Source organism: Triplophysa rosa, linkage group LG2, assembly GCF_024868665.1.
Source record: "Triplophysa rosa linkage group LG2, Trosa_1v2, whole genome shotgun sequence".
In the NCBI taxonomy this organism is placed as follows: Eukaryota; Metazoa; Chordata; class Actinopteri; order Cypriniformes; family Nemacheilidae; genus Triplophysa; species Triplophysa rosa.
In genome coordinates, this window is record NC_079891.1 from 5,995,033 (window position 1) to 6,018,850 (window position 23,818).

The 23,818-nt window shown below is 38.0% G+C and overlaps 4 protein-coding genes and 1 non-coding gene across 7 annotated transcripts; 2 read left to right on the forward strand and 3 right to left on the reverse strand.

Moving 5' to 3' along the window:
- The first annotated feature begins 58 nt into the window (after positions 1-58).
- On the forward strand, positions 59-2,225 carry pex12 (peroxisomal biogenesis factor 12). The gene is made up of 3 exons (XM_057356027.1): positions 59-433; positions 1,024-1,559; positions 1,674-2,225. The coding sequence occupies exons 1-3, from the start codon at positions 308-310 to the stop codon at positions 2,062-2,064; spliced, it is 1,053 nt and encodes a 350-aa protein (XP_057212010.1). The 5' UTR covers positions 59-307; the 3' UTR covers positions 2,065-2,225.
- A 1,456-nt stretch (positions 2,226-3,681) lies between these two features.
- Positions 3,682-3,777, reverse strand: LOC130551445 (Z30 small nucleolar RNA). Its single transcript, XR_008962611.1, has one exon. It is a non-coding gene; the product is annotated as a Z30 small nucleolar RNA (small nucleolar RNA).
- Positions 3,778-4,465: 688 nt separating this feature from the next.
- Positions 4,466-12,861, reverse strand: orai2 (ORAI calcium release-activated calcium modulator 2). The gene is made up of 4 exons (XM_057325581.1): positions 12,623-12,861; positions 9,137-9,182; positions 8,663-8,898; positions 4,466-8,587 (listed from the first exon to the last, which is right to left on the reverse strand). The coding sequence occupies exons 3-4, from the start codon at positions 8,891-8,893 to the stop codon at positions 8,015-8,017; spliced, it is 804 nt and encodes a 267-aa protein (XP_057181564.1). The 5' UTR covers positions 8,894-8,898; positions 9,137-9,182; positions 12,623-12,861; the 3' UTR covers positions 4,466-8,014.
- Positions 12,862-13,480: 619 nt separating this feature from the next.
- prpf4 (PRP4 pre-mRNA processing factor 4 homolog (yeast)) lies at positions 13,481-17,846 on the forward strand. 3 transcript variants are annotated; one of them, XM_057360381.1, is made up of 14 exons: positions 13,481-13,599; positions 13,925-14,115; positions 14,254-14,440; positions 14,601-14,688; positions 14,793-14,875; positions 14,976-15,069; positions 15,160-15,254; positions 15,347-15,405; positions 15,528-15,651; positions 15,718-15,807; positions 16,058-16,180; positions 16,454-16,561; positions 16,645-16,763; positions 17,110-17,846. In XM_057360381.1, the coding sequence occupies exons 2-14, from the start codon at positions 13,956-13,958 to the stop codon at positions 17,301-17,303; spliced, it is 1,524 nt and encodes a 507-aa protein (XP_057216364.1). In that variant the 5' UTR covers positions 13,481-13,599; positions 13,925-13,955; the 3' UTR covers positions 17,304-17,846. The 3 variants fall into 3 exon arrangements, with proteins under 3 accessions (XP_057216364.1, XP_057216383.1, XP_057216374.1); XM_057360400.1 differs by having other exon boundaries at positions 14,796-14,875; XM_057360391.1 differs by having other exon boundaries at positions 13,956-14,115.
- Positions 17,847-17,878: 32 nt separating this feature from the next.
- rnf224 (ring finger protein 224) lies at positions 17,879-21,821 on the reverse strand. Its single transcript, XM_057360410.1, has 3 exons — positions 21,452-21,821; positions 19,805-20,009; positions 17,879-18,167 (listed from the first exon to the last, which is right to left on the reverse strand). Exons 1-3 carry the CDS (start codon positions 21,529-21,531, stop codon positions 17,889-17,891), a joined length of 564 nt encoding a protein of 187 aa, XP_057216393.1. The 5' UTR covers positions 21,532-21,821; the 3' UTR covers positions 17,879-17,888.
- Between the last annotated feature and the right edge of the window lie 1,997 nt (positions 21,822-23,818).

Consider the following 23,818-nt stretch of genomic DNA (forward strand, 5'->3'; position numbering starts at 1 on the left):
GCGGAACGAAAACGGTGGAGAATGTGGCAGTCGGGGGCATTTCGGTGTTACACCGGAAATTAACCAGAGTAATAGAAAAAAATCGTTGCGACGGGTTTTTAGAATAAACCGTTTGTTTGGGTTTGTTTTATGATATTTTATATGTTTTCCCTTTTGTGAAAAATGTGAAAATGAGCACCAAAAGTTTCGCAAGAAAATTAAAAGACTGATAAGAACGAGTTAACGTTAGTGTTGCTTAAACGGTCAAAGTTTGTAATATTTATTTTTTGCTCGCTGCTTGCTAAACATCTTCATTGATCCACCTGTGATGGCGGAGAGGGGTGTACATTTAACCACAGCTTTTACAGCTGAAGATAGACCCTCAATATTTGAGGTTTTAGCTCAGGGCTCTTTGATGAGTGCTGTCAAACCTGCATTACAGCATGCTGTGAAGGTATTCTCACTCATTCATAGGTCTTTAACGACATTTGACACGTGGTGACACCTAAATGATTATTTAACTGTTAAAAAACATTTACTGACGTAATAAACGTTTTACAACGATTTATTTGATTACCAATTTGGTTCGTGTTGTGCACACCTGTATGTAATTTTCACAAGGCCTTTTGGAACATTCCATAGAGTAATTCTTGCAATGCCCTACACTACAGTACTACGCACTGTATACTCGTAATGTTTCATAAAAAGTAGCATCTGCAAAGATTTGCAATATGCAGAGATATGTATTTCAGAAGTAAAGCTTAAGCAATAAATGTAAATGCTTCTATATTCATTTTATGGATTTGCAAACAAATTATGTAAAATGTTTGTACTTTAGTAATAACCATTTGTATTACTAAAATATAAACTGGAAGCCACTTGCTAATTAAAAAAAATAGTCCACCAAAAATGTTTACTTCTGTCATAATCTATTATTCCTCATGTCATTGAAAACCTGTATATGACTCTTTCTTCTGTGTTTACAGTACATACTGTGCATTAAGCTGTGTGTACTGATATAAACCATACTGCCATTTTCCACAGATCCTTGCCACGTCTAACCCTGCTCACTATGGAGTTCTGTGGAGGAGGTTTGATGAGATTTACGCCATCCTAGATTTACTGTTGCAGCATCATTTCTTATCCCGCACCAGCGCCTCATTTTCAGAGAACTTCTATGGTCTAAAGCGTGTGGGAACAGACAGCACACATCCTGCCCATCTTGGTCTCCTTCGTAGACCGCACTGGCGCTCCTTGTTCCTACTGGCCCTCCTGCCTTACCTGCACACAAAACTGGAAAAAATCTTGGCTCGGCAGAGAGACGAGGATGATTTTTCCATCCGGTTGCCGCAGTCCTTAATGCAGAAATTGTACAGGGCTTTTTTGGCTGCGTACCCTTTTGTGTGCATGGCTTGGGATGGCTGGATCTTTTGCCAGCAGCTGTTGTATGTGTTTGGCAAAGTACGGACGCATTCGCCCCTTTTGTGGCTTGCAGGAGTTAAACTGTCGTATCTAACAGCTGATGACATCCGTAATCTGGGTCTCAAGCCAACCGGCCCGACACTGAACCCCAGTCAAAGGTGAGTTTATCAAATGTGCAATGATAACATTTTACCCCCAAAATAAAAGAATATGACATTTACATTTTCTCCCCCAATTATTATTGTAACACATTAACGTTTGTTCTTTTTCAGCATTGGGGAGAAATTTCAGCATCTTGTCTCTACGATGGTTGGTGGTGTTGCTGTATCACTTTCAACCAGCCTCTCGATCGGAGTGTTTTTCCTGCAGTTTCTGGAGTGGTGGCATTCATCAGACAACCAAAGCACTGTTAAGTCGTTGACCTCCCTCCCAATCCCTCCACCACCTATTCACCTTCATAACCAGGAGACTTCACTCACACACATTAAAGTGTGCCCGCTCTGCAGGAAGGTGCGCACCAATGACACTGCCCTTGCCACTTCAGGCTATGTGTTTTGTTACAAGTGTATATATGTTTATGTTAAAGCCAACCACAGATGTCCTCTCACGGGCTACCCTTCTGCACTGCAACATCTTATTAAAATATACACACCTGAGGGATAGACTGGTGTTTATGTAGATGAAAAACTTTGATAATTCTTTTTAAATGCCATTTGAACTGGTGATTCTACAGTGATTGTGTGATGATTATTGCATATGGTTCTGATTCACCCATTTTAAAGCTGTTATTTTATTACAATAAAAGGGGTACATCTGGAATTGAATGGTTTGTGTTTGCCTCTCAGACAAAATCACAGATCATACAGTGTGTCTGGTGGTCGACACAGTAGTTTAAAATTAGAAACCATTGTTTTCTATAAATGTATCCACGTGACCTACAAATACTCTTTTTGTGATGTGCGATCAGCGTAGTCAATTTCACGACCATTTTGAAGTGATGCAAAACAAATTAAAGGTTTATTGAAATGAAAAATTAATTTAAAACTCCCTGCTGTGTAACTTTAACTACTTGAAACAAGAACTATTATAATGGAACGTTGCAATTTTCCTGACACCATTAAAGGGACACAATGCCCAGAATGATTTGCTTTCCTAAATTCTTCAAAATCTCATTTTGTGTTCAACAGAACAAAATGTATATTGATTTATGCCATCCTACAATAATTTTTCCTATTATGGTAGTCAATTATATCCGAGAAATGTCAGTTGGTAACATTTTTCCAAAGATCTCGTTTTCATCAGAACAAAGAAATTTATAGAGGTTTGGAGCAACTTGAGGGTGTGTAATGAATGACAGAATTTTCATTTTTGGGCAGAGCATCACTTAAAAAAAATAAAGTATAAAATTCTCACCAGAACGTCAAAATGTATAAGTGAAGTAAAAAGTAGCTGAAAGCATTGAATAACTATTTGTATCATTTCAATATACACATTTTCTGATACAAATACATTTTCTCATAAGGTGCCAACAGTTTCCCCCCCACACAGAATGGAAGTTCTCCTCCTTCAGTGCATGCAATGGCTACTTGTCCTTTAGCTTCCATTTCTATTCAAATCACGCACTTAAAGCCATAGCAATACATTATATTTAGACTGTCTGCCATCTGTTGCAAATTCGTGAAAGAGAACAAATACAATGTCTCCCCTTCTATAGCACAGATTAACCCATACACAAACCAGATAAATGCGCAGTCTCACATCATACTGTAAACATCTTGCATTAAAACGTAAAGAGTGATAAAACGTAAAAACGTTGATAACGAGTGAAAAAAAAAACGACACAAGCAACGTTACATGGTACCAAATTTATTAAAAAGGCCCTTAAAAGATCAGTTAGGTGGGAAAGAGTTCAGACATTACTTGCGTAAAGGTTGACAGTGATACTCATTCTGGTTTGAGTCATGAAGAAACCCATCTCCAAAAGCATACAGTAAGCAACACATCAGGGCTTCACAGAACTGGAGGACTCATAATACTCCCAATCTAAAAATAGGGCCAGGGAATTTTCCCAGACCCATAAATCCCACGAGCCCATGTCTTTGCTTCACACTGAAAACTTCCTGAAAGAAAAATACATTTCTTTCTGGCATTAAAAGACATTGAGACCATGGTTTCATTTGTAAAATTATGACTGAAAATAATTTAATTTCTTACCTTTGTGGTATCAGTAACGCATAAGGAGCTTATCAGAAAACAAATATCACAAACCTGAACCATCAACAGCTCAGAGAGAAGATTAAACTCAATCAGATCTTGGTCAGAGATGCCAGATGGCAACAATACCAAGTCAGTAATGTTCTTTTACTCATCATTGCTGCAGAGGTTCTTATTAAATCACAGTCTTTTAAGAAATCAACCCTTCAAAATGAAATTAAATCTTAAAAATGAAAAGACTGTGTTCAAATTGCTTGTATAAACACGGTTTTCTGTGACTGACTGAGCAGCCATAAAGCTGTGGTTGGTTTCAGAAAGAGCCTTTGTAGTTTATCAGTGTAGAGCAGCACTTAGTGAACACCTGTTCACACTTTATCATCATTAGCTGGTGGCTTGAGGTAACTTCACCTGAACTTGTAATCATGCCCTAGGCATCACTGTGGTAAGAACTAATTCAGTCATGTCACAGTTTTGCATATTCAAACTGCTTATTCATTTAATGTCCATCACAAGAGAATTTTCTCAACAATTCAATATCTTTCGAGTTGTTCCAAATTTCTTTGTTCTGATGAACACAGAGAAAGATATTTGGAAAAATGCTTGTAACCAAACAGTTCTTGGCTGCCACTGACTACCATAGTAGGAAATTTTCTTTATAAATTTCTTTGTTCTGTTGAACACAAAAGAAGATATTTTGAAGAATGTAGGACAGCAAACAGTTCTGGGGCACTTTTGACTACCATTGTAATTTTTCCTACTATGGTGTCCAAGAACTGTTAGGTTACAAGCATTCGTCCAAATATCTTTCTCTGTGTTCAACCAAACAAAGACATTTATACAGGTTTAGAAAAAATATAGCAATTGATTTATACAAGCCAATGCCAAAATATAGCAAGAGATAAATCTAAACAAGAACCACTTCATGCTTTGGCTTGAAAGGGCCCTTTTTAGTCACAGTGTCAATTTATTCCCAGCTGTAGCCTCAATTCATGTGTGCCTGCCAGTCACAGCTGTGAAACCCAACCATTCCCTAGTTTTAACAAGAGCACTACTGCGTTAATTTAAAACGTGGGTTATTTAACAACAAAATAAAAAGCTTAAAAATATATTTTTGTGGTTTCATAAACACATTTTAGCCTAAATCAATGCTGTGATGGATCTGGACATTTTACTTTCATTTCAGTCATTTTGTAAGGTAATTCTCATCAAGATCCTCAATCATGAGTATTTTTATTGTACTAAAGTCATTTTTCTTAAATAAAATAATTCAAGTACGTTAAGTAAAATAAAAAAGTACAATATTTTTTTCATGGTAGTAATGCTTTTTTGCTTATTAGGGAAAATATGGCCCAGACATTTTCGATTCGGGTTTGATTTATCATCAATGGTCCGAGCTCACGCAATTGAATGGGGGCAGGGACTAATTTGCATATTCACAAATCTGTGTATACTAAATGAGCAAGGGTGTAGAGTTACATTCATTTTAAGGCATGAAGAAATTAGTCACAGGAAAAAACTTTTATAACTTTTAATGCTATTTTAATGCTTAAAGGTGAGTTTTAAAGGTGCAGTGAACTGGCCGTTTTTATTGTTTTATACTATTGTTTGATGTCTACTTATGACGTTTGCGTGGTTTTTACATTTGAAAACATCAAAATTAATAAGTAATAGGCTATTTTCTACCCTGATTTTGAGGCCGGCTGGAGAAACGCTCGGTTTTTAAGGGCGGGCCGCATAGAAGACTTGGAAGTAAATGCCCACTGCTATGATTGGATAGCAGCTTGCGTAGTTGACTTAGTTGGAGCCTTCTGTGAAATTGGTTAGACACGTAACGTTACGTAACTTGATTTTACTCAAATTTACGGACTTATTTCCGGATGTGATGGCAAGGCTTTGCGTATGTTCAAATGTTATAGTTTTCATGATAAATAAACAAACGGTAGACTCCCGGCCAAAATGACCCAGCACCAGAAATAATATCAAAACACTTCAAAACAGCCTCCATTATTCGCAAACGGTGGATAAAACCTTGAAAAATGATACATGAGCCCGATTACAATTATTACAAATGACTAGAGGTCTCCAGGTAATACTATCAGGGCATATCAAGCGATCTCTAACGAAGCAATAGTGACGCATATACAAATATGTTTTACTCACATAAGATTGCTACGCCATTCCTATCGGATCCAATATTGACGGCACAGCACTGCTTTTTAATTTTAGTCTCTCCGCAAAGACTTGTTCAAGGTACTCCGCGTTGAAATGAAGCGAACAAACGCTCAATGTTTTCCCCACGTGAGCTGGAACGTCTTTAAAAATGAACTTCAACCACGCATTCCTACTGTCGGAATCCGAAGGAAGGTTATGCAGCGACTGTGTTCTTCCACAACCAGGCACTGCACAATATTTTGCGATCTTTAACTGCATGATGCTTACACTCGCTCTATCTGGTTCCGTGCAGCTTGTGTTCAGTACTGTCATGCGCGAACCATTGGGCAGGGCTCGAGAAGTAGGCGTTGATATTCTTCTGTGGAGGCTGTGTTCAACCTATCTATGATAGGTGCATTCCAGGACCTGCCGTTCGCTGAGCCTCGTGTCAATAACAGTTGTTATTTCAGTAACAAGGGTGTTTTCATTCTGACACTTACAGGATGTTCGCTTGAATACGATTCCCTCTTATATAACAAAAGCTTGGGTTAAAATTGTGGTCCTAGTTCACTGCACCTTTAAGTGATAAAATTATCGAAAGCAGTGGGACTCTAAATACAAAAACAAGTATACAACAGGGTTCCAGCACCTAGGTGCTCAATTTCTCCCTATTAATACTGTATATGCAAACATATTTAAAGTAAACAAAATAGGTTATGTTTATTTAACATAAATTAACATACAAGTACTGACAAAGTGTGAAATAACATGCTACTCAACAAAACACTTCTATAATAGTTAGCTATATTTTCCGGACAGCTTTCACACTGCATCTGTGGCACAATGCAACAGATATCTCAAAAATGACCAAAGTATTTTCACACACACAAGAGCAAAGTGCTTTAAAAAGCTCACAAGTAGAGTACAGAAGTTACTATGGTCAGCGTTTCCTTGTTTGAGCATTCACGCATTGCAGGTGCAGTTGTAACAGAAGAAATGCTTTGTAATGCTTCAAAATGCTTCATTACACAGTCAACTCAATGACTTTAACATTGTATTAATGCGTTTGACATTATGTTTGTGATAAGGCATGAAACGAAGCACTGAACAAAGTCTGTAAGTTAACATTGCATTGTGAAATACCTATACATAGGGTCTACATATCGAAAAGCAAACAGAACAAGTTGTGGACTATCCTACAAGTGCACTTGCTTTGTCAATTCAGCCATTTAAGGCAGGCAGAAATTGGTCCTACTTCTTGTCCCCTTGGAATGTTTTCCTCTTTTTAACTTGACCAACATCGTTTTGAGATTCCAACTCATGCTGTACTACACAGTTTTGGCTTGGCCTGTAATGCTCTTCTTTTACTTCATTCAAGCAGTTTGTAATTGTGCCCATTCATTTTCTTCAAGCAAATAATGTTGTTATTGCCATCAACAGTGCAAATGTTCAGTAGCACACAGGAATAACATTCATAGTGTAAAATATGGACAACTCTTTTGTGCTTGACAAGTGACGTGCGAAAGTGAAACCTTTCATGAAATAGAAGTGTACACAAAGCTAAACTAGATTTCACGACCGATCCAAATTACAGCACTACATATAGGCCTAGCATAAGCAGCAGTTGTGCCATATGAAACTGCTTATAATGATATTATGTAGTTTTTGAGGAAAATATATGGACAACAGTTCTGCAAAGATGACACAATGAGAGTTCCTCTGTTAAACAGAGACAAAGTACAATTGTAAGTTGTGCATTTATCTTTTTGAATAAAATCTGAAGCTCATACAGGCATGTATAAAAGCTGGATATTTTAGTTTAAGATACTCTGGCAGTGACTCTTGAAACTTTGATCCTTAAAGACCAATTCATTTGGCACACTTTCGATCCAGGTTTGCATTGCAAAACTCTAATGAACACAGGCAAATGATGGTAAAGCAAGCAACCACATGACATTCCTTTTCCTTACTAAAGGCAGAAAACAGAAAATGGCACATGAAATGACCTATAGCCTAAAGAAATATAAATAAATAGCCCTTTGCTGTTGACATCTTGTAAACTTTCCTCTTTTGTTTCTGTAAAGCTTTTGCAGTTTTTAAACGAGTGATCCTTCCAGCAGGCAAAATGGCACGTCCTCTCCAAAGTAAAAATAGAAAATATGCCCAAAAAAGGAATAGATATTGATGTGCTTGAAAGCTTCAATTGTCAAGCGATGGAATGCAGCAAAAAACAGAGCATCCCTGGATCTCAAACTACTTGCAAGCCTCGCTCGTGGCCATCCAGTTGCACCTTGATCTTGTGCAGTTCCTCGATCTCTTGATGGTGCCGCTCGGTTTTGTGGCGTACCAGCGAGCGGTAGAAGTGGATGGTGAACACCACAAAGATAAATCCGACCGGCACCATGATGATGGTGGAAGCCAAGGCCGCATGAAACCCGCTGTGCCCCGGCTGAACCGCGGGGGTGCTAACGTTCTGCTTCAGGGCTGCGAGAACCGATGCGGACTGCGCCCCAGAGTCAACCGGCAGGAATTTGATCCAGCAGAGAAGCACCACTTCCGCCAGGAACAAAAGAATTCCCAAGGCGGTGGAAAAGCCCCAGGCAAGCTCGATATAGTGGTGCATCCTTTCGTGGGGAGATTCGGAGACGGAGTTGAGATTGTGAATGTTGCTGACAGCTTCGACGTTGGGCAGGATGCAGGTACTGATGAGGAGAGCGAAGAGGTGGACGGCCACCAGTACTGTGGTACAGACGCTGAAAGCAATGAGAAGGAAGCGCGGGTAGTTGTACTGCATTTCCAGCTGCACCTCTACCATGGCCACCTGGTCAGGAAAACATAATAGTTTAAAAATGGTTTAAAAAGTATATATATAAAAGTATACATAAATAATACTGACCATTGCAAAGCCAGACAGCAAGGCCGAGGTTCGACTTGAGGCTTTGAGTTTGGCCCTGCTAAGGTAGAGTTTTCTCCATGAAAGCGCCTGGACAGAGTGGTGGTTGGACGTGACCAGCTCCAGATAGCTGCGACGAACCCAATCTCTGTAGTCCATTCCACCACCATCCTGCAGCCTATCAGAGCATCCAGGAGCTGGAGAGCCCATTGGCACATTCAGCTCACTGCTCATAGTAACTGGGGAGAGTTTTTACAGCAGAGATTATATCACTTTTTTTAAATGATCTAACAAATTACAAAAAAGTTCCAGAAAGTACTTGTTGGACACACCAATGCAACATGCATCTTTAATCTCATTTAAACGTGGCAAATCATTTAACACCATATTGTTACCACCTGATACTGTCACAAAGCAAAATATCTAAATATGATATAATGTACAGATGACAGAAACGGCTTTGTATCTGAAACATACCTGATTATCTTTGCCTTTCTTTAGGACTGGCTTTCATCACACATCTCTGGTTAAAATGAACAAATTAGTCATTTGTTACAATATGAACAGCTGCAGTTAAATTGAACTTGGAATTAATACAAAATATATCTTGGGACTCTACCTTGCTTTAGACATTACATACACAATACATCTTTATATAAAGAGCATAAAGACTATGCGAAAGATATAGACCACTTCTTAAAATGTAAACACTGGTGCAGAAGCACTTCCGGTATCATTTTTTAATCTTACATATGAAATAAGGATATTCATTTAACATTTTCATTAGGTTATAAATGTTCTGTTGGTTGCATTTTGTACATTTGTGAAGTGTTCAAAAGTAAACAGGAAGTTCTTGTGGACCAGCATTGTTCATGTCTTTCGAAGTGGTCTATAATAATAAACATCATAACATAATAAAAATGGCAATAACATGCCATAATCCCACATAAAACATTAAGGAGACCAAACAGATCTCATCCCCCATTGACTCCAATAGTATTTATTTTCCCTACTATGGCAGTAAATGGGGGATGAGACCTGTTTGGTTACTGACATTCTTCCAAATATCTTCCTTAGTGTTTAGCAGAACAAAGAAATTTATACAGATTTGGAACAACTTGATGGGGAGTAAATGGTGACAGAATTTTCGTTTTTGCGTGAACTGTCCCTTTAAACAAAAATCACATGACAAATATATCTCCAAGCCATTTTAAAGTAACAAAGTTAAAAATGAAATATTATTCAGTCTAGAATAATAAAAAATGTAAATTTATTTTGCCCTAGTTTAAAAGGCATGATTTGGATAGAACACTCAAAATACCAAAACACAGTATAACACCCTTTGTCACGACTGTCTTCTTGACTTGCACTGCAAAGGTTGGTATTTTGTTGAATATCTGTCATCTCCAAACCAAACCATCCCCACATAACAGATTGTACATTCATCATTCACTCCCAGTTTATGTGACAATATAATTTGTGTTTCCCTGACAACAGACTGCTCATGCAATAACTCGAGGGTGTTGTTTTCATTTTTCACCATATCTTCATAGCCGTGTGGACCAGATAAGCAAGCTTGCTTTTATATGCACTGTAATTACAAAAATATTTAGTTAACCCGAATTGCATTTTTTTTCTGCCACTTCGTTCCTGTAGCTCACTTGGTAGTCCTGGGCTCAATCCCCAGGATTGCACAAAATGATAAAAATGTATAATGTTTTTGATTCAACTCAACACTAATAAATACCCAAAATGTATTCCTAAAAAATTCTACAATAACTGTGGACGCTAGTGAATGGTTCCCTACTTACTAAAGGATCTCAGGACATATAATACACACACAGAGAGATTCTTCATGACTGCAAACATCAAAAAGTTGATGGGACATGAAAGTTGAAGCACACATCATTAATGCAACAGAAAGATCACATTTCAGACATGCTCAGGGCTGTTTGCTTAAGAGTTACCGGTAATAATGTTCTTGTGTGCACAGACCTGTCGTTTCACTTCATAAGACTTCAATATATCATCAGGAGCCACAGGGTTTCATTTGTGTTTCCTGTGTTTGCTGTTTTGACTCTCAAAGAGATGGCACCTGTGGCATTTTGTGAACATCAAAGGAACACGATTTCAGATAAAAATTGTAGAGATGCACCGATTGCAATTTTCTTTGCCGATTCCGATTTTATTACAAGTGAAACCTGCCGATTTGCCGATTCCGATTTTCTATCCACAAACTATAATTGACAGTATACTGTATATAAAACCATATGAACTTTTCTTCAATACACATTTTTTTATTTTCATTGAATAAATGATTGAACATTAGTATAATTTCCCCAAATGCAGTTCTCCAAGCTGCATTAAATTACAGAATCTTCTCTTTCCCAAACAACTCTTAAATTGAATAACTCTGTGACTGAAAAGAAGTACAAATAATAAAATATAACTAAAAATGTCACTTAATTGACCTTTTTCATTTTTGTACTCATCTCACAAAAGTCTAAGATAACAATAAAATACTTCAAATTTATTCTCGTCTGATTCTGTTTATGAAACTAACATTGCTTTATTTCATTTTTTCTGAAATGTAAAATAAATTGTCTTTATCTTGGGTCTGTAGTATTAAAAGAAGTGGGTTGATTTTTGCTGCAACTTCAATAAAAAGGTTAAAAATCTTATGAGTGAATTCTACTCTAAAGATGTATATGTATTTGCAGTTTGTTGTGTTAGTAAAGAACTCAATCAGATATACATCACATATATTGGTTGATTTATTCATTTTTTTATATTTTGGATTTTTAAAAACAAGTAGAAGTCGTGTTGAATGTCATTTTACCTAGGTGAAATGACCACAGTTTTAACGTAAGACAAGGAATCAAGTTGAATGGAATTTACGTTTTTGTTTTACACAGAGTGAACGACTTCAACATGAGTTTAGCATGTGTTAGAGTTTAGCATGATACTAATAGCATCACAGTTGGCATACATACCCCATGTAGACGGAGCAGCGAGAGATGAACTACAGTCTGTACAGTACATGATGCGTGTGCACGCGCGTGCAGTCAGCGGACAAGAGAGATGCGCGTCAGTCAGCAGAGACTCGCGGTACGGTGGACACACATGCGAGTATAAACGAGCCGTGAAAGACAGGCTGTGCGCGCACACGTTTACTTGCAGCTTTGAGTGTACTGACGGCTGTGACGTTCTTGCCCGCATCACGGGAAACAGAAGATCGGCTTGGAATCGGCGAGACGTGAGACTGACCGGCCGGTCACCGGTCGGGCCGATCATACGAAAAACCGGCCGATTCCGATCTCTTGCCGGTCAATCGGTGCACCTCTAAAAAATTGTCTTCTTTACTGTCACCTACATCCTGGATGGTCTGATGGTGAATAAATGAAAAGTATATTTTCGTTTTCAAGTGAACTATTCCTTTAAAAAGAAAAAAGGCAAGGGAATGCCATGTTTTACATTTTATGTATAACGTTATATGGTATTACCATGGTATCGCCAGTTCTTTTATTCAATGGCCAGCTGCTCAAATCAAACAAAAGTATTTAGTCTTTGTGATATAGTGTCCTTCCTCTATCGAGGTTCATTTGTAAGATGAATGTAACTCTAGTGCGTCAATGGTTTAAATAGACTTTAAATGAGCGCCACGTCAGACGGAAAGCCAATCATCTACTCGAGACCCAAATAAAACAAAACTGCACAAAGACTGAGTCAGTTGCAGTCCATGCATAACGTTACACGTCTACAAGAGAGACATTTCTACAACCAGATCGGCTGCTTAACTTGCAAATTAAAGCTGCACACAATAAACGCAGGGCCACAGATGTTTTTCTCAGTTCACACAAGTTCCTTCCTGATCATCAGATCTCGAACCATTTCTAGAGAAAGCTAACAGACGCATCCTATATGACATATGCACAACTGTACTGATATGATTATCCAACTTACCTTTGCTGTTAGACACTATTTGTGTTCACATCCACATGAGAGCGAGTGTACACAGCGTATTTGAGGAGTAGAGACGGGCAGCTGTTCTGCACACTCACGTTTCCGCTTACTAGCTCTCCTCCAGTGTCACGTGATCTCCACGTCCTCTGCTCCCTTTGTAATCACGTAAAGAAAGCGTGTCCGTTGTTTGAAATGGATGTTTTACGACAACTTTATCACATCAACAACTTTGCATGTGTTAAAATGTGGTGCTGAACCATGACGATGCTTTCCTGCTCTCGCATAGACAATACATGTGTTTGGGCGTGTTCGGCTGCATGTGAAACTGCGCAAACCTATCAGCGTATGACATTCATTTAGCGGTACCTGATGTCATAGACCGATTAATATGCGCAATGTGCGCAGGACTGCGTGAAGTGAACGCATCTACACCGTTCAATGCTTTTTTTTAGTCTCAATTGTGCTATAAAAATCCTGCATCACATTCATTTCAACCGTATTACTTAGAAACAAATTAGATTTCGTTTACCCAAGAAAGAATGTAAACAAAATTATTTGTCCACCATCCTTTTTGCAAAATAAAAGTTATTACACTAGAGCATTTAATGATTTGAGTACACCTCAGGTATTTTTAACGGTTCATTTATAAATGTGTGCTTGTTTTTTTCCCTATATTTCCCCCCCTATTTATTTATGTAGTTATTTTCAGCTACCTTTTGAAGTAGAACCTCTCCTGTCAAAGACGTTTTTTGTTTATATTCGAGGTCTACCCTGTCAAGAATAATGTTCTGTTTTAATGTTTCCATAATTTAGCCACTAGATGACGCTGTTTGTAGTGTCGCGTGAAACGGACGGATGTGACGACATATTATGCGCCGTGTGCCCTCGTTGTGTGGATGGACGTTTGTAGTGCACTTTAGTTTTCAAATAAACAAACTGTAAGGGATACTATTTGTACCCGAGAAATAGGACAAAGGGTGAGTAAACCGTTTATTGAACTGAATGTTATTATGATGCATTAAGTTGTCTTCTGCTTAGTAGCCTAGAACTTGCAACTCTGGAGTGTGGACTGTTATTGGCTGATTTTCCTCATATTTGGGTCCTCTTTCGAATGGTAGTGCGCACTTGTCCAAAGAACATGGTAGTACCAAGGTACTTTGTGTGAACAACCTCAGTCATTCAGTCGGTGTTTGCTTTAAGCACTTTTAATAGGATAGGCTGGTTAGCACTAAATATGACGTAGTATTGCTCAAATCTTCTTGTTAATTAAACATGACATTGTCTTGTGTGTTTTGAAATTAGTTACTCTGCTGGTCCATTTGCTTTTAAAAAGATGTCGGACGAAGACGAAGCCCCAGTTGTGAAAAAGACCAGGATCTTCTATGGAAGTCTTGAAGAAAAGGAGAAGGAACGCCTCAGCCGAGAAGGAACAACTTCTGCTAAAGATGCGGTTAAAGCAGGCATCAAGGCTGGACATATTAATATCTCCAGCGGTAAGTTTAAATGGAAAGTTACTGTTAGTATTAGTATAATCTTAATCTTATCAAACTTCTACAGATTCTGACCTTTGTATGGTGGTAGGCATCTTCTGAAGTTAATTTGTAAGTGAAGTAGATTTGTTTTCCCCTCAGGTGAGTCCATGGAAATGGAGGACCGCGTGAGCGAGCGACAGGCTGAAGTATTGGCAGAGTTTGAGCGCAGAAAGCGAGCCAGACAAATCACCGTCTCCACCGATGATGTTGAGGTCAAGGCTTGTCTCCGAGCTCTTGGAGAGCCGATCACGCTGTTTGGCGAAGGACCTGCGGATAGACGAGAGAGGTGGGTGGCCACTTAGTCTGAGAGCCAGAGAGCCGAGACTGTTCAGACTGAAGCTCACTAACACATGACATAAACATTAAAAGCAATCATGTTTGTTAGAGAGTCTAGGATTGTGATTTAGTGCAGTGATTTTTCATATTTTTGCATTTTTTATCCACAGATTGCGGAACGTTCTTTCAGTGATCGGTCCTGACGCTTTGAAGAAATCCAAGAAAGAAGATGAAAGAATAAAGCGCACGCAAGATGAAGTAAGATTTTTTTCTGTCTACTATTTTTAATTCACATTTCCCTCGTAGAATCCAATGGATTTGAAGGGCTCATGGAATGTGAATGTTTGTGCACGTGTTTTAAGCAGTATCAGCAGACGTGGTACCATGAAGGTCCTTCCTCTCTGAAGGAGGCGCGTCTGTGGTTGGTGAAGTATTCATTGCCCAGGTAAAAACAATTAGTAGTTATTGAAAAATGTAGTAAATGTTTATATACCTCATTCTCATGTAAAATAGAAATAGAATGGGATCTGTTTCATTTGGTACAGAGCAGTGGAGAGGTTAGACGCCGCAAGAGCCCAAAAGGAAATTCCAGAATCTACAAGAACAGTACGACAACAAGAGCTTCACAAGAACCTCCGGGTATGACCGCATTTCCAGAAAATGGAAAAAGTGGCTTTATGTTGATGTATTTTCTTACTCATAATGTATTATTTCTTTTGTTTTATGCAGAATGTGAATAACTTCTGCAGTCAGATTGGCGATGACCGTCCAATATCCTACTGCCAGTTTAGTCCCAACTCTAAGATGCTGGTGACTGCATCTTGGTATGTTATAATTCTTTCATTTATTTATTATTTTTAAAATGTATGATTTCATAATGTGTAATGTACTTGATGTTCTCTGTTGGCTTTTGTAGGAGTGGTTTGTGTAAATTGTGGAACGTCCCAGACTGTTCACTCGTGCGCACATTAAGGGGTGAATATCTTCTAGTTTTCAGTTACTTTGCCATGGTTGTCCGTCTTGTATATTGTTTATTTGCCAGTTTCAATTTAACATGTTAAATATCCCTTTGCTTGAATTAACCTCTTCATCTTTAGGTCACAATACCAACGTAGGAGCGATTAGCTTTCACCCTCAAGCCACGCTGACATTGGACGAGTCAGATGTCAATATGGCCTCCTGTGCGGCGGACGGCTCGGTTAAGCTGTGGAGTTTAGACAGGTATGTATGTACGGTCTCGGTCTTTAAAGTGAAATTCAAATTGGTCATATAACCTTTTATCTGTAGTGATGAGCCTGTAGCAGATATTGAAGGGCATTCCATGAGGGTGGCACGGGTAGCCTGGCACCCATCTGGGCGGTTTTTGGGCACAACTTGGTAAGATGTTTTTCTTTTGTATTTATAAGTTTAACATTATTAAAATGATATATAATTAGTTATTTTGGAAATGTTGTATTGATTATGATGTCGTGCTATATGTATGTAATATAAAATAATTCCACTGATGTAACTGACAAAACAAGAAACAAATTGAATCAGGAAATATTTTAAATCTCACTAGTGTATACGTTCTTTATTTCAAACACCTTATATATTTAACCAATTGTTTCTATTGTTTGTTTTTAAGCTATGATTGCTCATGGCGGCTGTGGGATCTTGAAGTTCAAGAAGAAATTTTGCATCAGGAAGGTCACAGTAAAGGAGTCCATGACCTTGACTTTCACCCGGATGGCTCGCTCGCAGGAACTGGGTGAGAGCTTTACGTTGAAACTCTTTTGCTGGAAAGATGTTGTCACCGCAATATTGTCTAGATACTTCTATCTTTCTTTCTGTTCATTCATTAAAATATTTTGGATGATCTCCAATAGTCTGGCTTTTTCTGACCATTGCTCACTTTGTCTATTATTTGTCATTTTGAGAGCAAAACCACTTCCGCTTCATAATGATTTAACAAAACCTGCTTGGTTAAAATGGATTTAATATTTAGAAATGCATTTAATTTGTATAAACGTGATGATTGCAGGGGTCTGGACTCGTTTGCTCGTGTCTGGGACCTGCGTACCGGTCGTTGTGTGATGTTCCTAGAGGGTCATCTAAAAGAGGTTTACGGCATCAACTTCTCACCAAATGGGTAATGAAGTATATCTAAATATTTAATATTCTTAAACGCTTTATTAATTCGTTCTTTTTTAACTTTGCTATTTTTTCCTTTAGCTTCCATGTGGCAACAGGAAGTGGAGATCACACCTGTAAAGTGTGGGACCTCCGGAAGAGACGTTGTATATACACGATTCCCGCCCATCAGAACCTCCTGTCATCTGTCAAGTTTCAGCGTAGGTGTTCAAGATCAAAGCTAATTTGTTAAACATAAGCAATTTTTAACTTTCCAAGTTGTTACTTTTATTACATAAAACGCATAAAAGCTGAATTGTACCTTTAAAATTCACAATTTCTATTTATTGGGGTCAATACCACATAACATCCAACACGATTTGTAAAGCGACACACCCCAACTCCAAAGTTAAGTCATCTCACAAGTTCCCTCTGATAATTACAAAGCTGGTGGTTTGATCTGTGCTCAGTTTGTAAACAGGATCATCCATTCCTGACATTGAAAGCAGTATTAATTCACCATTGACGTTATTCCTGACCGTGTCAACATAACACTCTTCTTTTTAGCTACGGATGGGCATTTCTTGCTGACTGGTGCGTATGACAACACAGCCAAGGTGTGGACTCATCCAGGCTGGTCTCCTCTGAAGACTCTGGCGGGACATGAGGGAAAGGTTATGGGGCTTGACCTTTCACCTGACGGACAACTTATTGCAACCTGCTCTTATGACCGAACCTTCAAACTCTGGATGTCAGAATAAGATCGTTCTGTTTTCTCTGTGGGAGTTTGTGTGTTCGAGGGAACATCATGAAAGTGCTGTCTTTGTTTTCAATACTTGGGTATGTTACTATTTTTGTTCAAATCTATGATGGCGTAAATCATATGTTCATTTTTAACTTCACATTCAGTTTTCTTTAAATTTTTTGTAGTTTTTTAAGGGCTGTAAATTGGAGTTTCAAGCATATTGTTCAATTGTCTTTGACAATTCGCTTCAATTAAAAACATGAACAATCACGTCCCCTGTATTTTTAGTAGTGTCTCAAGAAACATTAAGTTCTGCCCTTCATGATTTTGTGAGTATTCTGTTTGAAGTCCATTCAGACATACAGAACATTGAACTACTCTTAAGCAAACGTCCTTCCCATTTCACAGAATCTGCCACATCACCATTGCATTTGGGTGCACAAAATACATGTTATTGTCCCAGGTAGTTCTGTGAACAGTGCAACAATCGTTATTAGACGTTTCTGCTCAAATTTTTTTTTTTTTACAAAATCTGACACGTAAAGCGTCCTGTCTTTGCCCCTTGTGAAGTGAAATAAGATCCAAGCCTTCATCAGGAACATCAGCACCACCAGCAGCAGAGCAGGCAGTGCTTGCAACAGGGACTCCTATGTAAACGGCGATCAGCTGTTGCCACATTGGCCCAGACTAAGGGAGGCTGCTCTGTGATTGGCTGTTTAAAGGAACTCTTGGTGTCCAGCGGTGCTTTCTGGCTGTAGGTTCGCTGGTTTTCAACTTCAGCTTTAACACCCAGAAACGCTGCCAGGTCTAGGTCAAGTCCACTGGCGCCGCCACGAGGAAGAGGAGTGTTCTGTCTGCACTGTGGACAGGGAATCCACATCTATGGAGGATCAGAAATCACATCTATGTCAATCGGAAATGTCTGACACTGCAGGAGTGTGATCATACAGTATAGAAGTACATTAGACAAGCATTAGTCATCATCATCTTGGACTTGATGGAAACATGATTTTTGTTAGATTGCCACAAATTCATAATTTTAATACTAAACCACTATTGGTTGTTTTCCAAACAGGTTTACAATTCCTTCCAGCCCTGTCATGAGTGGCTATTGGCTTGGCCAAAAATGTAGTTGTGCCCCAAAATAAAAGCGCTGGTTAAGCCAGTAGTTAGATATATGGACAGTTAAAATAAGAATCGATATTTCTCAAGAGGAAAATCAACATACAAATGGCTGAACACATCAAAATGACATAATAGGAAGTAATTTGAAAAGTGATTGTTCTCTCAAATACGAAGTCACTCAATCCCAGATGCATATTTCTTTAAAAAGACAAATCATTTTAGATTATTTAGGTTTAGGTTATCTTCTAAAACAGAAAAGCTCCAAAACCCACATCCATCCAAATTACTTCACAACAATTCAGTTGTGAGAGAGAGCGGCTAACTATCAATGTCGCATATTAATGTATAAACAGAGATTCGCGTAAATACAACTATGATGATACATTGATAACTTTGATTCTCATTGGTTCTTGTGTGTCTAGGTTTTGTCACAATAAGCTGATTGCATTTTAATATAAACGTATGTACAACAGAACTAAGGAATGGGATGAGGATATAACAGAATTTTCATTTTTTGTGAACTGTTCCTTTAATTTTTGTTTTGGTTGTTAATGGCACATTTTTGTGAATTTAAGCCACTTGAGGGATACACAAATGCTTTTCTCTTTCATTGGTTAGTAGAGGCTTTACACTCACACATTTTGTTTAATTAAATAAATATAAGGGACAACACAATTTGAGTTAAAAAATGTTTTGTCCTTAAAACAGTTCACCTAAAAATGAAAATTCTGTCATCGTTTACTTGCCCTCAAGTTGTTCCAAGTGTGCATAAATTGTTCTGATAAACACAGAGAAAGATATTTGGATGAATGCTTGTAACCAAACAGTTGGCCACTATTGACTATAGTAGGAAAAATGGCTTTATAAATTTCTGTTGTGTTATACACAAAAGAAGATATTTTTAATGTAGGAAAGCAAACAGTTTGCAGGCACTTGACTACCATTGTCATTTTTCCTACTATGGTAGTATTCTAACAAATATCTTTCTCTGTGTTCATCAGAAAAATGTATGCATATTTGGAACAACTTGAGGATGAGTAAATAAAAAAAATCATTTTTGGGTGAACTGTTCCTTTAACTAGACAGGGATTGGTCTAGTTAGGAGAGAAAAAACAGCTTGTGTTGTTTAAACAAAAACATAAAATACTTAATATTTGAATATTACACAGCAAAAAGTGTTCAAAACGGTTAAAAACCAAATTTCAAAATGAATTTATGACCTCATAAAACTCTACAACAGTTTTCTGGATTTAAGTGATACAGCATTTTGAAATTGTTTTGTAGTATAAAACAACCAAGCTAAGCAAACATCTCAACACCTAAACATGCACATGAAACGGATCAACCAAATTGTAGAATGTGAAGTACAGAATTATACAATGCTGGCCACACCTGCTCATTGATGACGGTGTCCAGTCGTTTTAGGCAAGCCTGGCAAAATGTGTGACCACAGTAGAGTTTCCGAGGGAGCCTCTCTCCTAAATTATACACACTGTAGCAGATGATGCAGTCCAGTTTCCGGCTGTCCCTCGAGTTCTGCGGCCCAGTCTCCACATCGCCCTCAACTGGAGCTTCAGACACGACAACATCCGAGACCCTAAACAATGAGCTCAACATTATACAAGCATCTCTTTGTGTTTTTAGAGATGAACACAAAAGATATTGAACACTTCCTGGTTTTCACAGTTAAAATGTTGAAGTACACTGTAAAAAACAGAAATTTGCTGGCAGATGGGGCGTCAGAACAATACTGTAATAAAACAGTCTTGTCACGTAAAATTAAAAATTTTTTTAAAAAATTAAAAAAATTTTAAAAAAATATAAAATTTTAAAGAAAAAAAAATCCCGTTAAAAAAACTGTAATTTTCTGGCAGCTGGGGCATCAGAAAATACTATAAAATAACCGTTTTGCCAAATAACGTTATTTTACAGATTTTTTTTTTGCAGATTTGTCATGTAACAAAAACTTGTAATTTTATGGAATTTTACTGATTTTTTAAAATAGGGTCAAAAACTGTCAAATCACAGGAAAAAGAAAGCAAATTTACAAGAAAACTGGATTATTTCTGGAGCCCCAGCTGCCAGAATATTTAAGTTTTTTACAGGATTTTTTACAGTGCATGTTTTTCTTGTAAATTTGTAGTCTAGTTCTGTAATGTGACAGTTTTTTTACTGTATTTAAAAAATACATGAAAATCTGTAAAAAAACCCTGTAATATTCTAGTTTTTACATTATACGTGAAAATCTGTATAATTTGAATACGCATGTGGATGAGAACTAACTATACATCTACTAAAATGATATAGAAAAGTGAAGTTAGCTCTGGTTAATTTTAGTTGAAGAATTGTTAGTTTGGTGCATTTTAGATTGTATAGGTTTTTATAGGTTTTAAAAACAAGTGTGGCATAAGTGTCCAAATACTTTTTGGGACCTTTATTTTTTTTTTAAATATTTTTTCTCAACTCAACCAGTTACATGCAAGGTCAGTTAGCGCGAGCCAATATGTGTAAGCCGAGCTGGTTGTATCTGTTTACCATTAGGGACAGTGCTGAATTTATTTGCGAGTGAGATTATAAAAGATAGAACTTTTAATCATCTTTCAAACCTTGTTTGCATTTGCAACCAGCTGTCACAACACATACAACCATGACCAAACAATGTGCTCAGTAAGCTTATGAGAATATTTGAAGGAACATGTTTTATTTGCATAACTCGGCAATGTGATTTCATTGTTTAAAGTCAGAGAGTAATACGTCAAAATGGTTTATTTAATGGAATTCACATAATTCTTTCAAGAAAACGCAATGTCATAACCACAGTCATGGATAAATAAAATAAGAATAAATATATTTGGAAATTAATCTTAAGAATTCAAAATGCATTTATTACACAACATTTTAACAACTTTTGGGACATGTCATTCATTAATAATTTAATAAGTAAAACCACATTCTGTATATTAATGAACCTTCATGTTTTAATATTAAATCAGCAGCTGTAACATTCTAAAAATGAACTTTTCCATGAAGAACGTCTACCTGTCCTCTTCCTCTTCAGGTTTATTTTGTAGCTCTCTGGTCTCTTGGGGTTCTGACGTTCCACTCACAGTTCCATCCATGTTTAATGTACCGAAAGTCCAACGTCTGCTAACATTTTGCAGTCAGTTCTGTATTGGTTTCTCCATGGTTCACGCCCTTTGTCAGATGGTTTTACACCCGAGTGCACTCTCTCACTTTGAAGTTCTGCTCGCAACTCCCTGTAGAACTGGCTCTGCCTTTTGTTGCCGTTTGTTCCCAACCAACCACAACTGCCTCTCTGAAATGGAGGGCAAACAATGGTGTACCTCTGCAAAGCGTTTAATATTTAAGTACTCCCTGTCCATGTGAACCTGTGCCTCACACACACACACACACGCGCGCGCGCGCGCACACACACACACACACACACACACACACACACACACACACACACACACACACACACACACACACACACACACACACACACAACAATGCACGTTCACCCTCCTGAAAAAAGGGATTGTGGGAGGAGGTTGTAAATGAGTTGCATTACTGCAGTCCTCCATGTATCTTATAAATCTCACTGCTCTTGGCATTCACTACTCAATGATATGCTCTTAGTAGTTCTGCTAGTCGAAACCTAGATGCTTAATGTATATCTTCTATCTAGTAAGTGAAGAAATAAAAAAGCTAATTTATGAACCAAAACACTGTAGACATGGCCTGCGAGTAGATTTTGGTTTAGTTTAAAAACAAAGTGCAAAAAAATCTGTGATAGATGGGCCCCATCACTTTGCAGTCCAAAAAACAGAGCCCTGAAATTCAAGCCTATCACCCAAAGACATCTGTCATCCCTGCGTCGCCGGCAAATCTTCATCACCCCCCTGCAGCTACATTACATCCCTGACAGTAGAAAAACTGCTATTATTGGCCAAATGAAAACTATGTTATTATCTTTATTAGTAGATCTGCTTTCCTTTTTGTGCATGGCTATGTGTCATATCATATTTACAGTAGTTTACAGTTGTGCATCCAACTAAACACAGAATGTTTTAGTTACTATATGAATTTTGCATGCAAAAGTTTGTCTAAATGGTTGAATTACCGGTTGATGTATTAAAATAGATTAAAATACAAAACATCAAATACATTAAAATAAAAATCTTTATTTGTAATGTTGCTTACCACAGTAAAATGGGTACTTGCTGTTGATTGGTCAACAATTGATGCAGCTTTGCTAAAGTTAAAGAGGAAATATGTTGTTAATATTTCTAAATGGCTAAAAGTGTTGCTTGGCATGAGTTACCTCCACTTTCGGCCTTGACCATATTCACTGTATAGCATAATCTTGAGTGTTGGGTCCTTTTGGCTAGGACCCCACTTAGTTACATACCATTATACATACAGTGAGGGAAATAAGTATTTGATCCCTGCTGATTTTTTAAGTTTGCCTACTTACAAACAAATGAAGGGTCTATAATTTTTATGGTGGGTTTATTTTAACTGATAGACACAGAATATTAAAAAAATCAGGGGGAAAAAATGTTATATAAAGGTTATAAATTGATTTGCATTTCAGTCAGTGAAATAAGTATTTGATCCCCGAGCAAAACATAACTTTGTACTTTGTGGAGAAACCCTTGTTGGCAAGCACAGAGGTCAGACATTTCTGATAGTTGGTCAGCAGGTTTGCACGTGTCAGGATACATTTAGTCCACTCCTCTGTCAATCTTTAAGGTTTCGTGGCTGTCGCTCAGCAAATTGGAGTTTTAGCCTCCTTCACAGAGGTTCTATAGGACTAGGGTCTAGAGACTGGCTAGGACATTTAATGTGCTTCTCCTTAAGCCACTCTTTGGTTGGCAATATGTTTTGCGTCTTTGTCATGTTAAAGGCTCATCCATGACCCATCTTCAGTGACCTAGTTAAGGGGAGGAGGTTCTCGTCCAAGATTTTACGGTACATGGGCCCGTCCCTCAGCCCCTCAATGCGGTGAAGTCATCCTGTATACCTGTAGCAGAGAAAAAGCCCTAAAGCAGAATGTTTCCAACACTGTGCTTCTCTGTAGACATGATGTTCTTGGGCTCATAGTCAGCATTTCTCTCCCTCCAAACACAGGAGTCCATTTTGGTCTCACAGCAGTGCCAGCACTTTCGCCAAAGCCTTTTCTGAATCATTTTTATGTTCATTGTCAAACTTAAGACGAGCCAGGCGGGCCTTCTTGGGCAGGAGGACCTTGCGGGTGCTTCAGGATTTCAGTCTACTGTGGCATAGCGTGTTACCAATGTGTTACCAATGTTTTGCTTGCTAACTGTGTTCCCAACTGTCTTGAAATCATTAACAGGCTTCTTCCGTGTAGTTCTGGGCTGATCTTTAACATTTCTCATG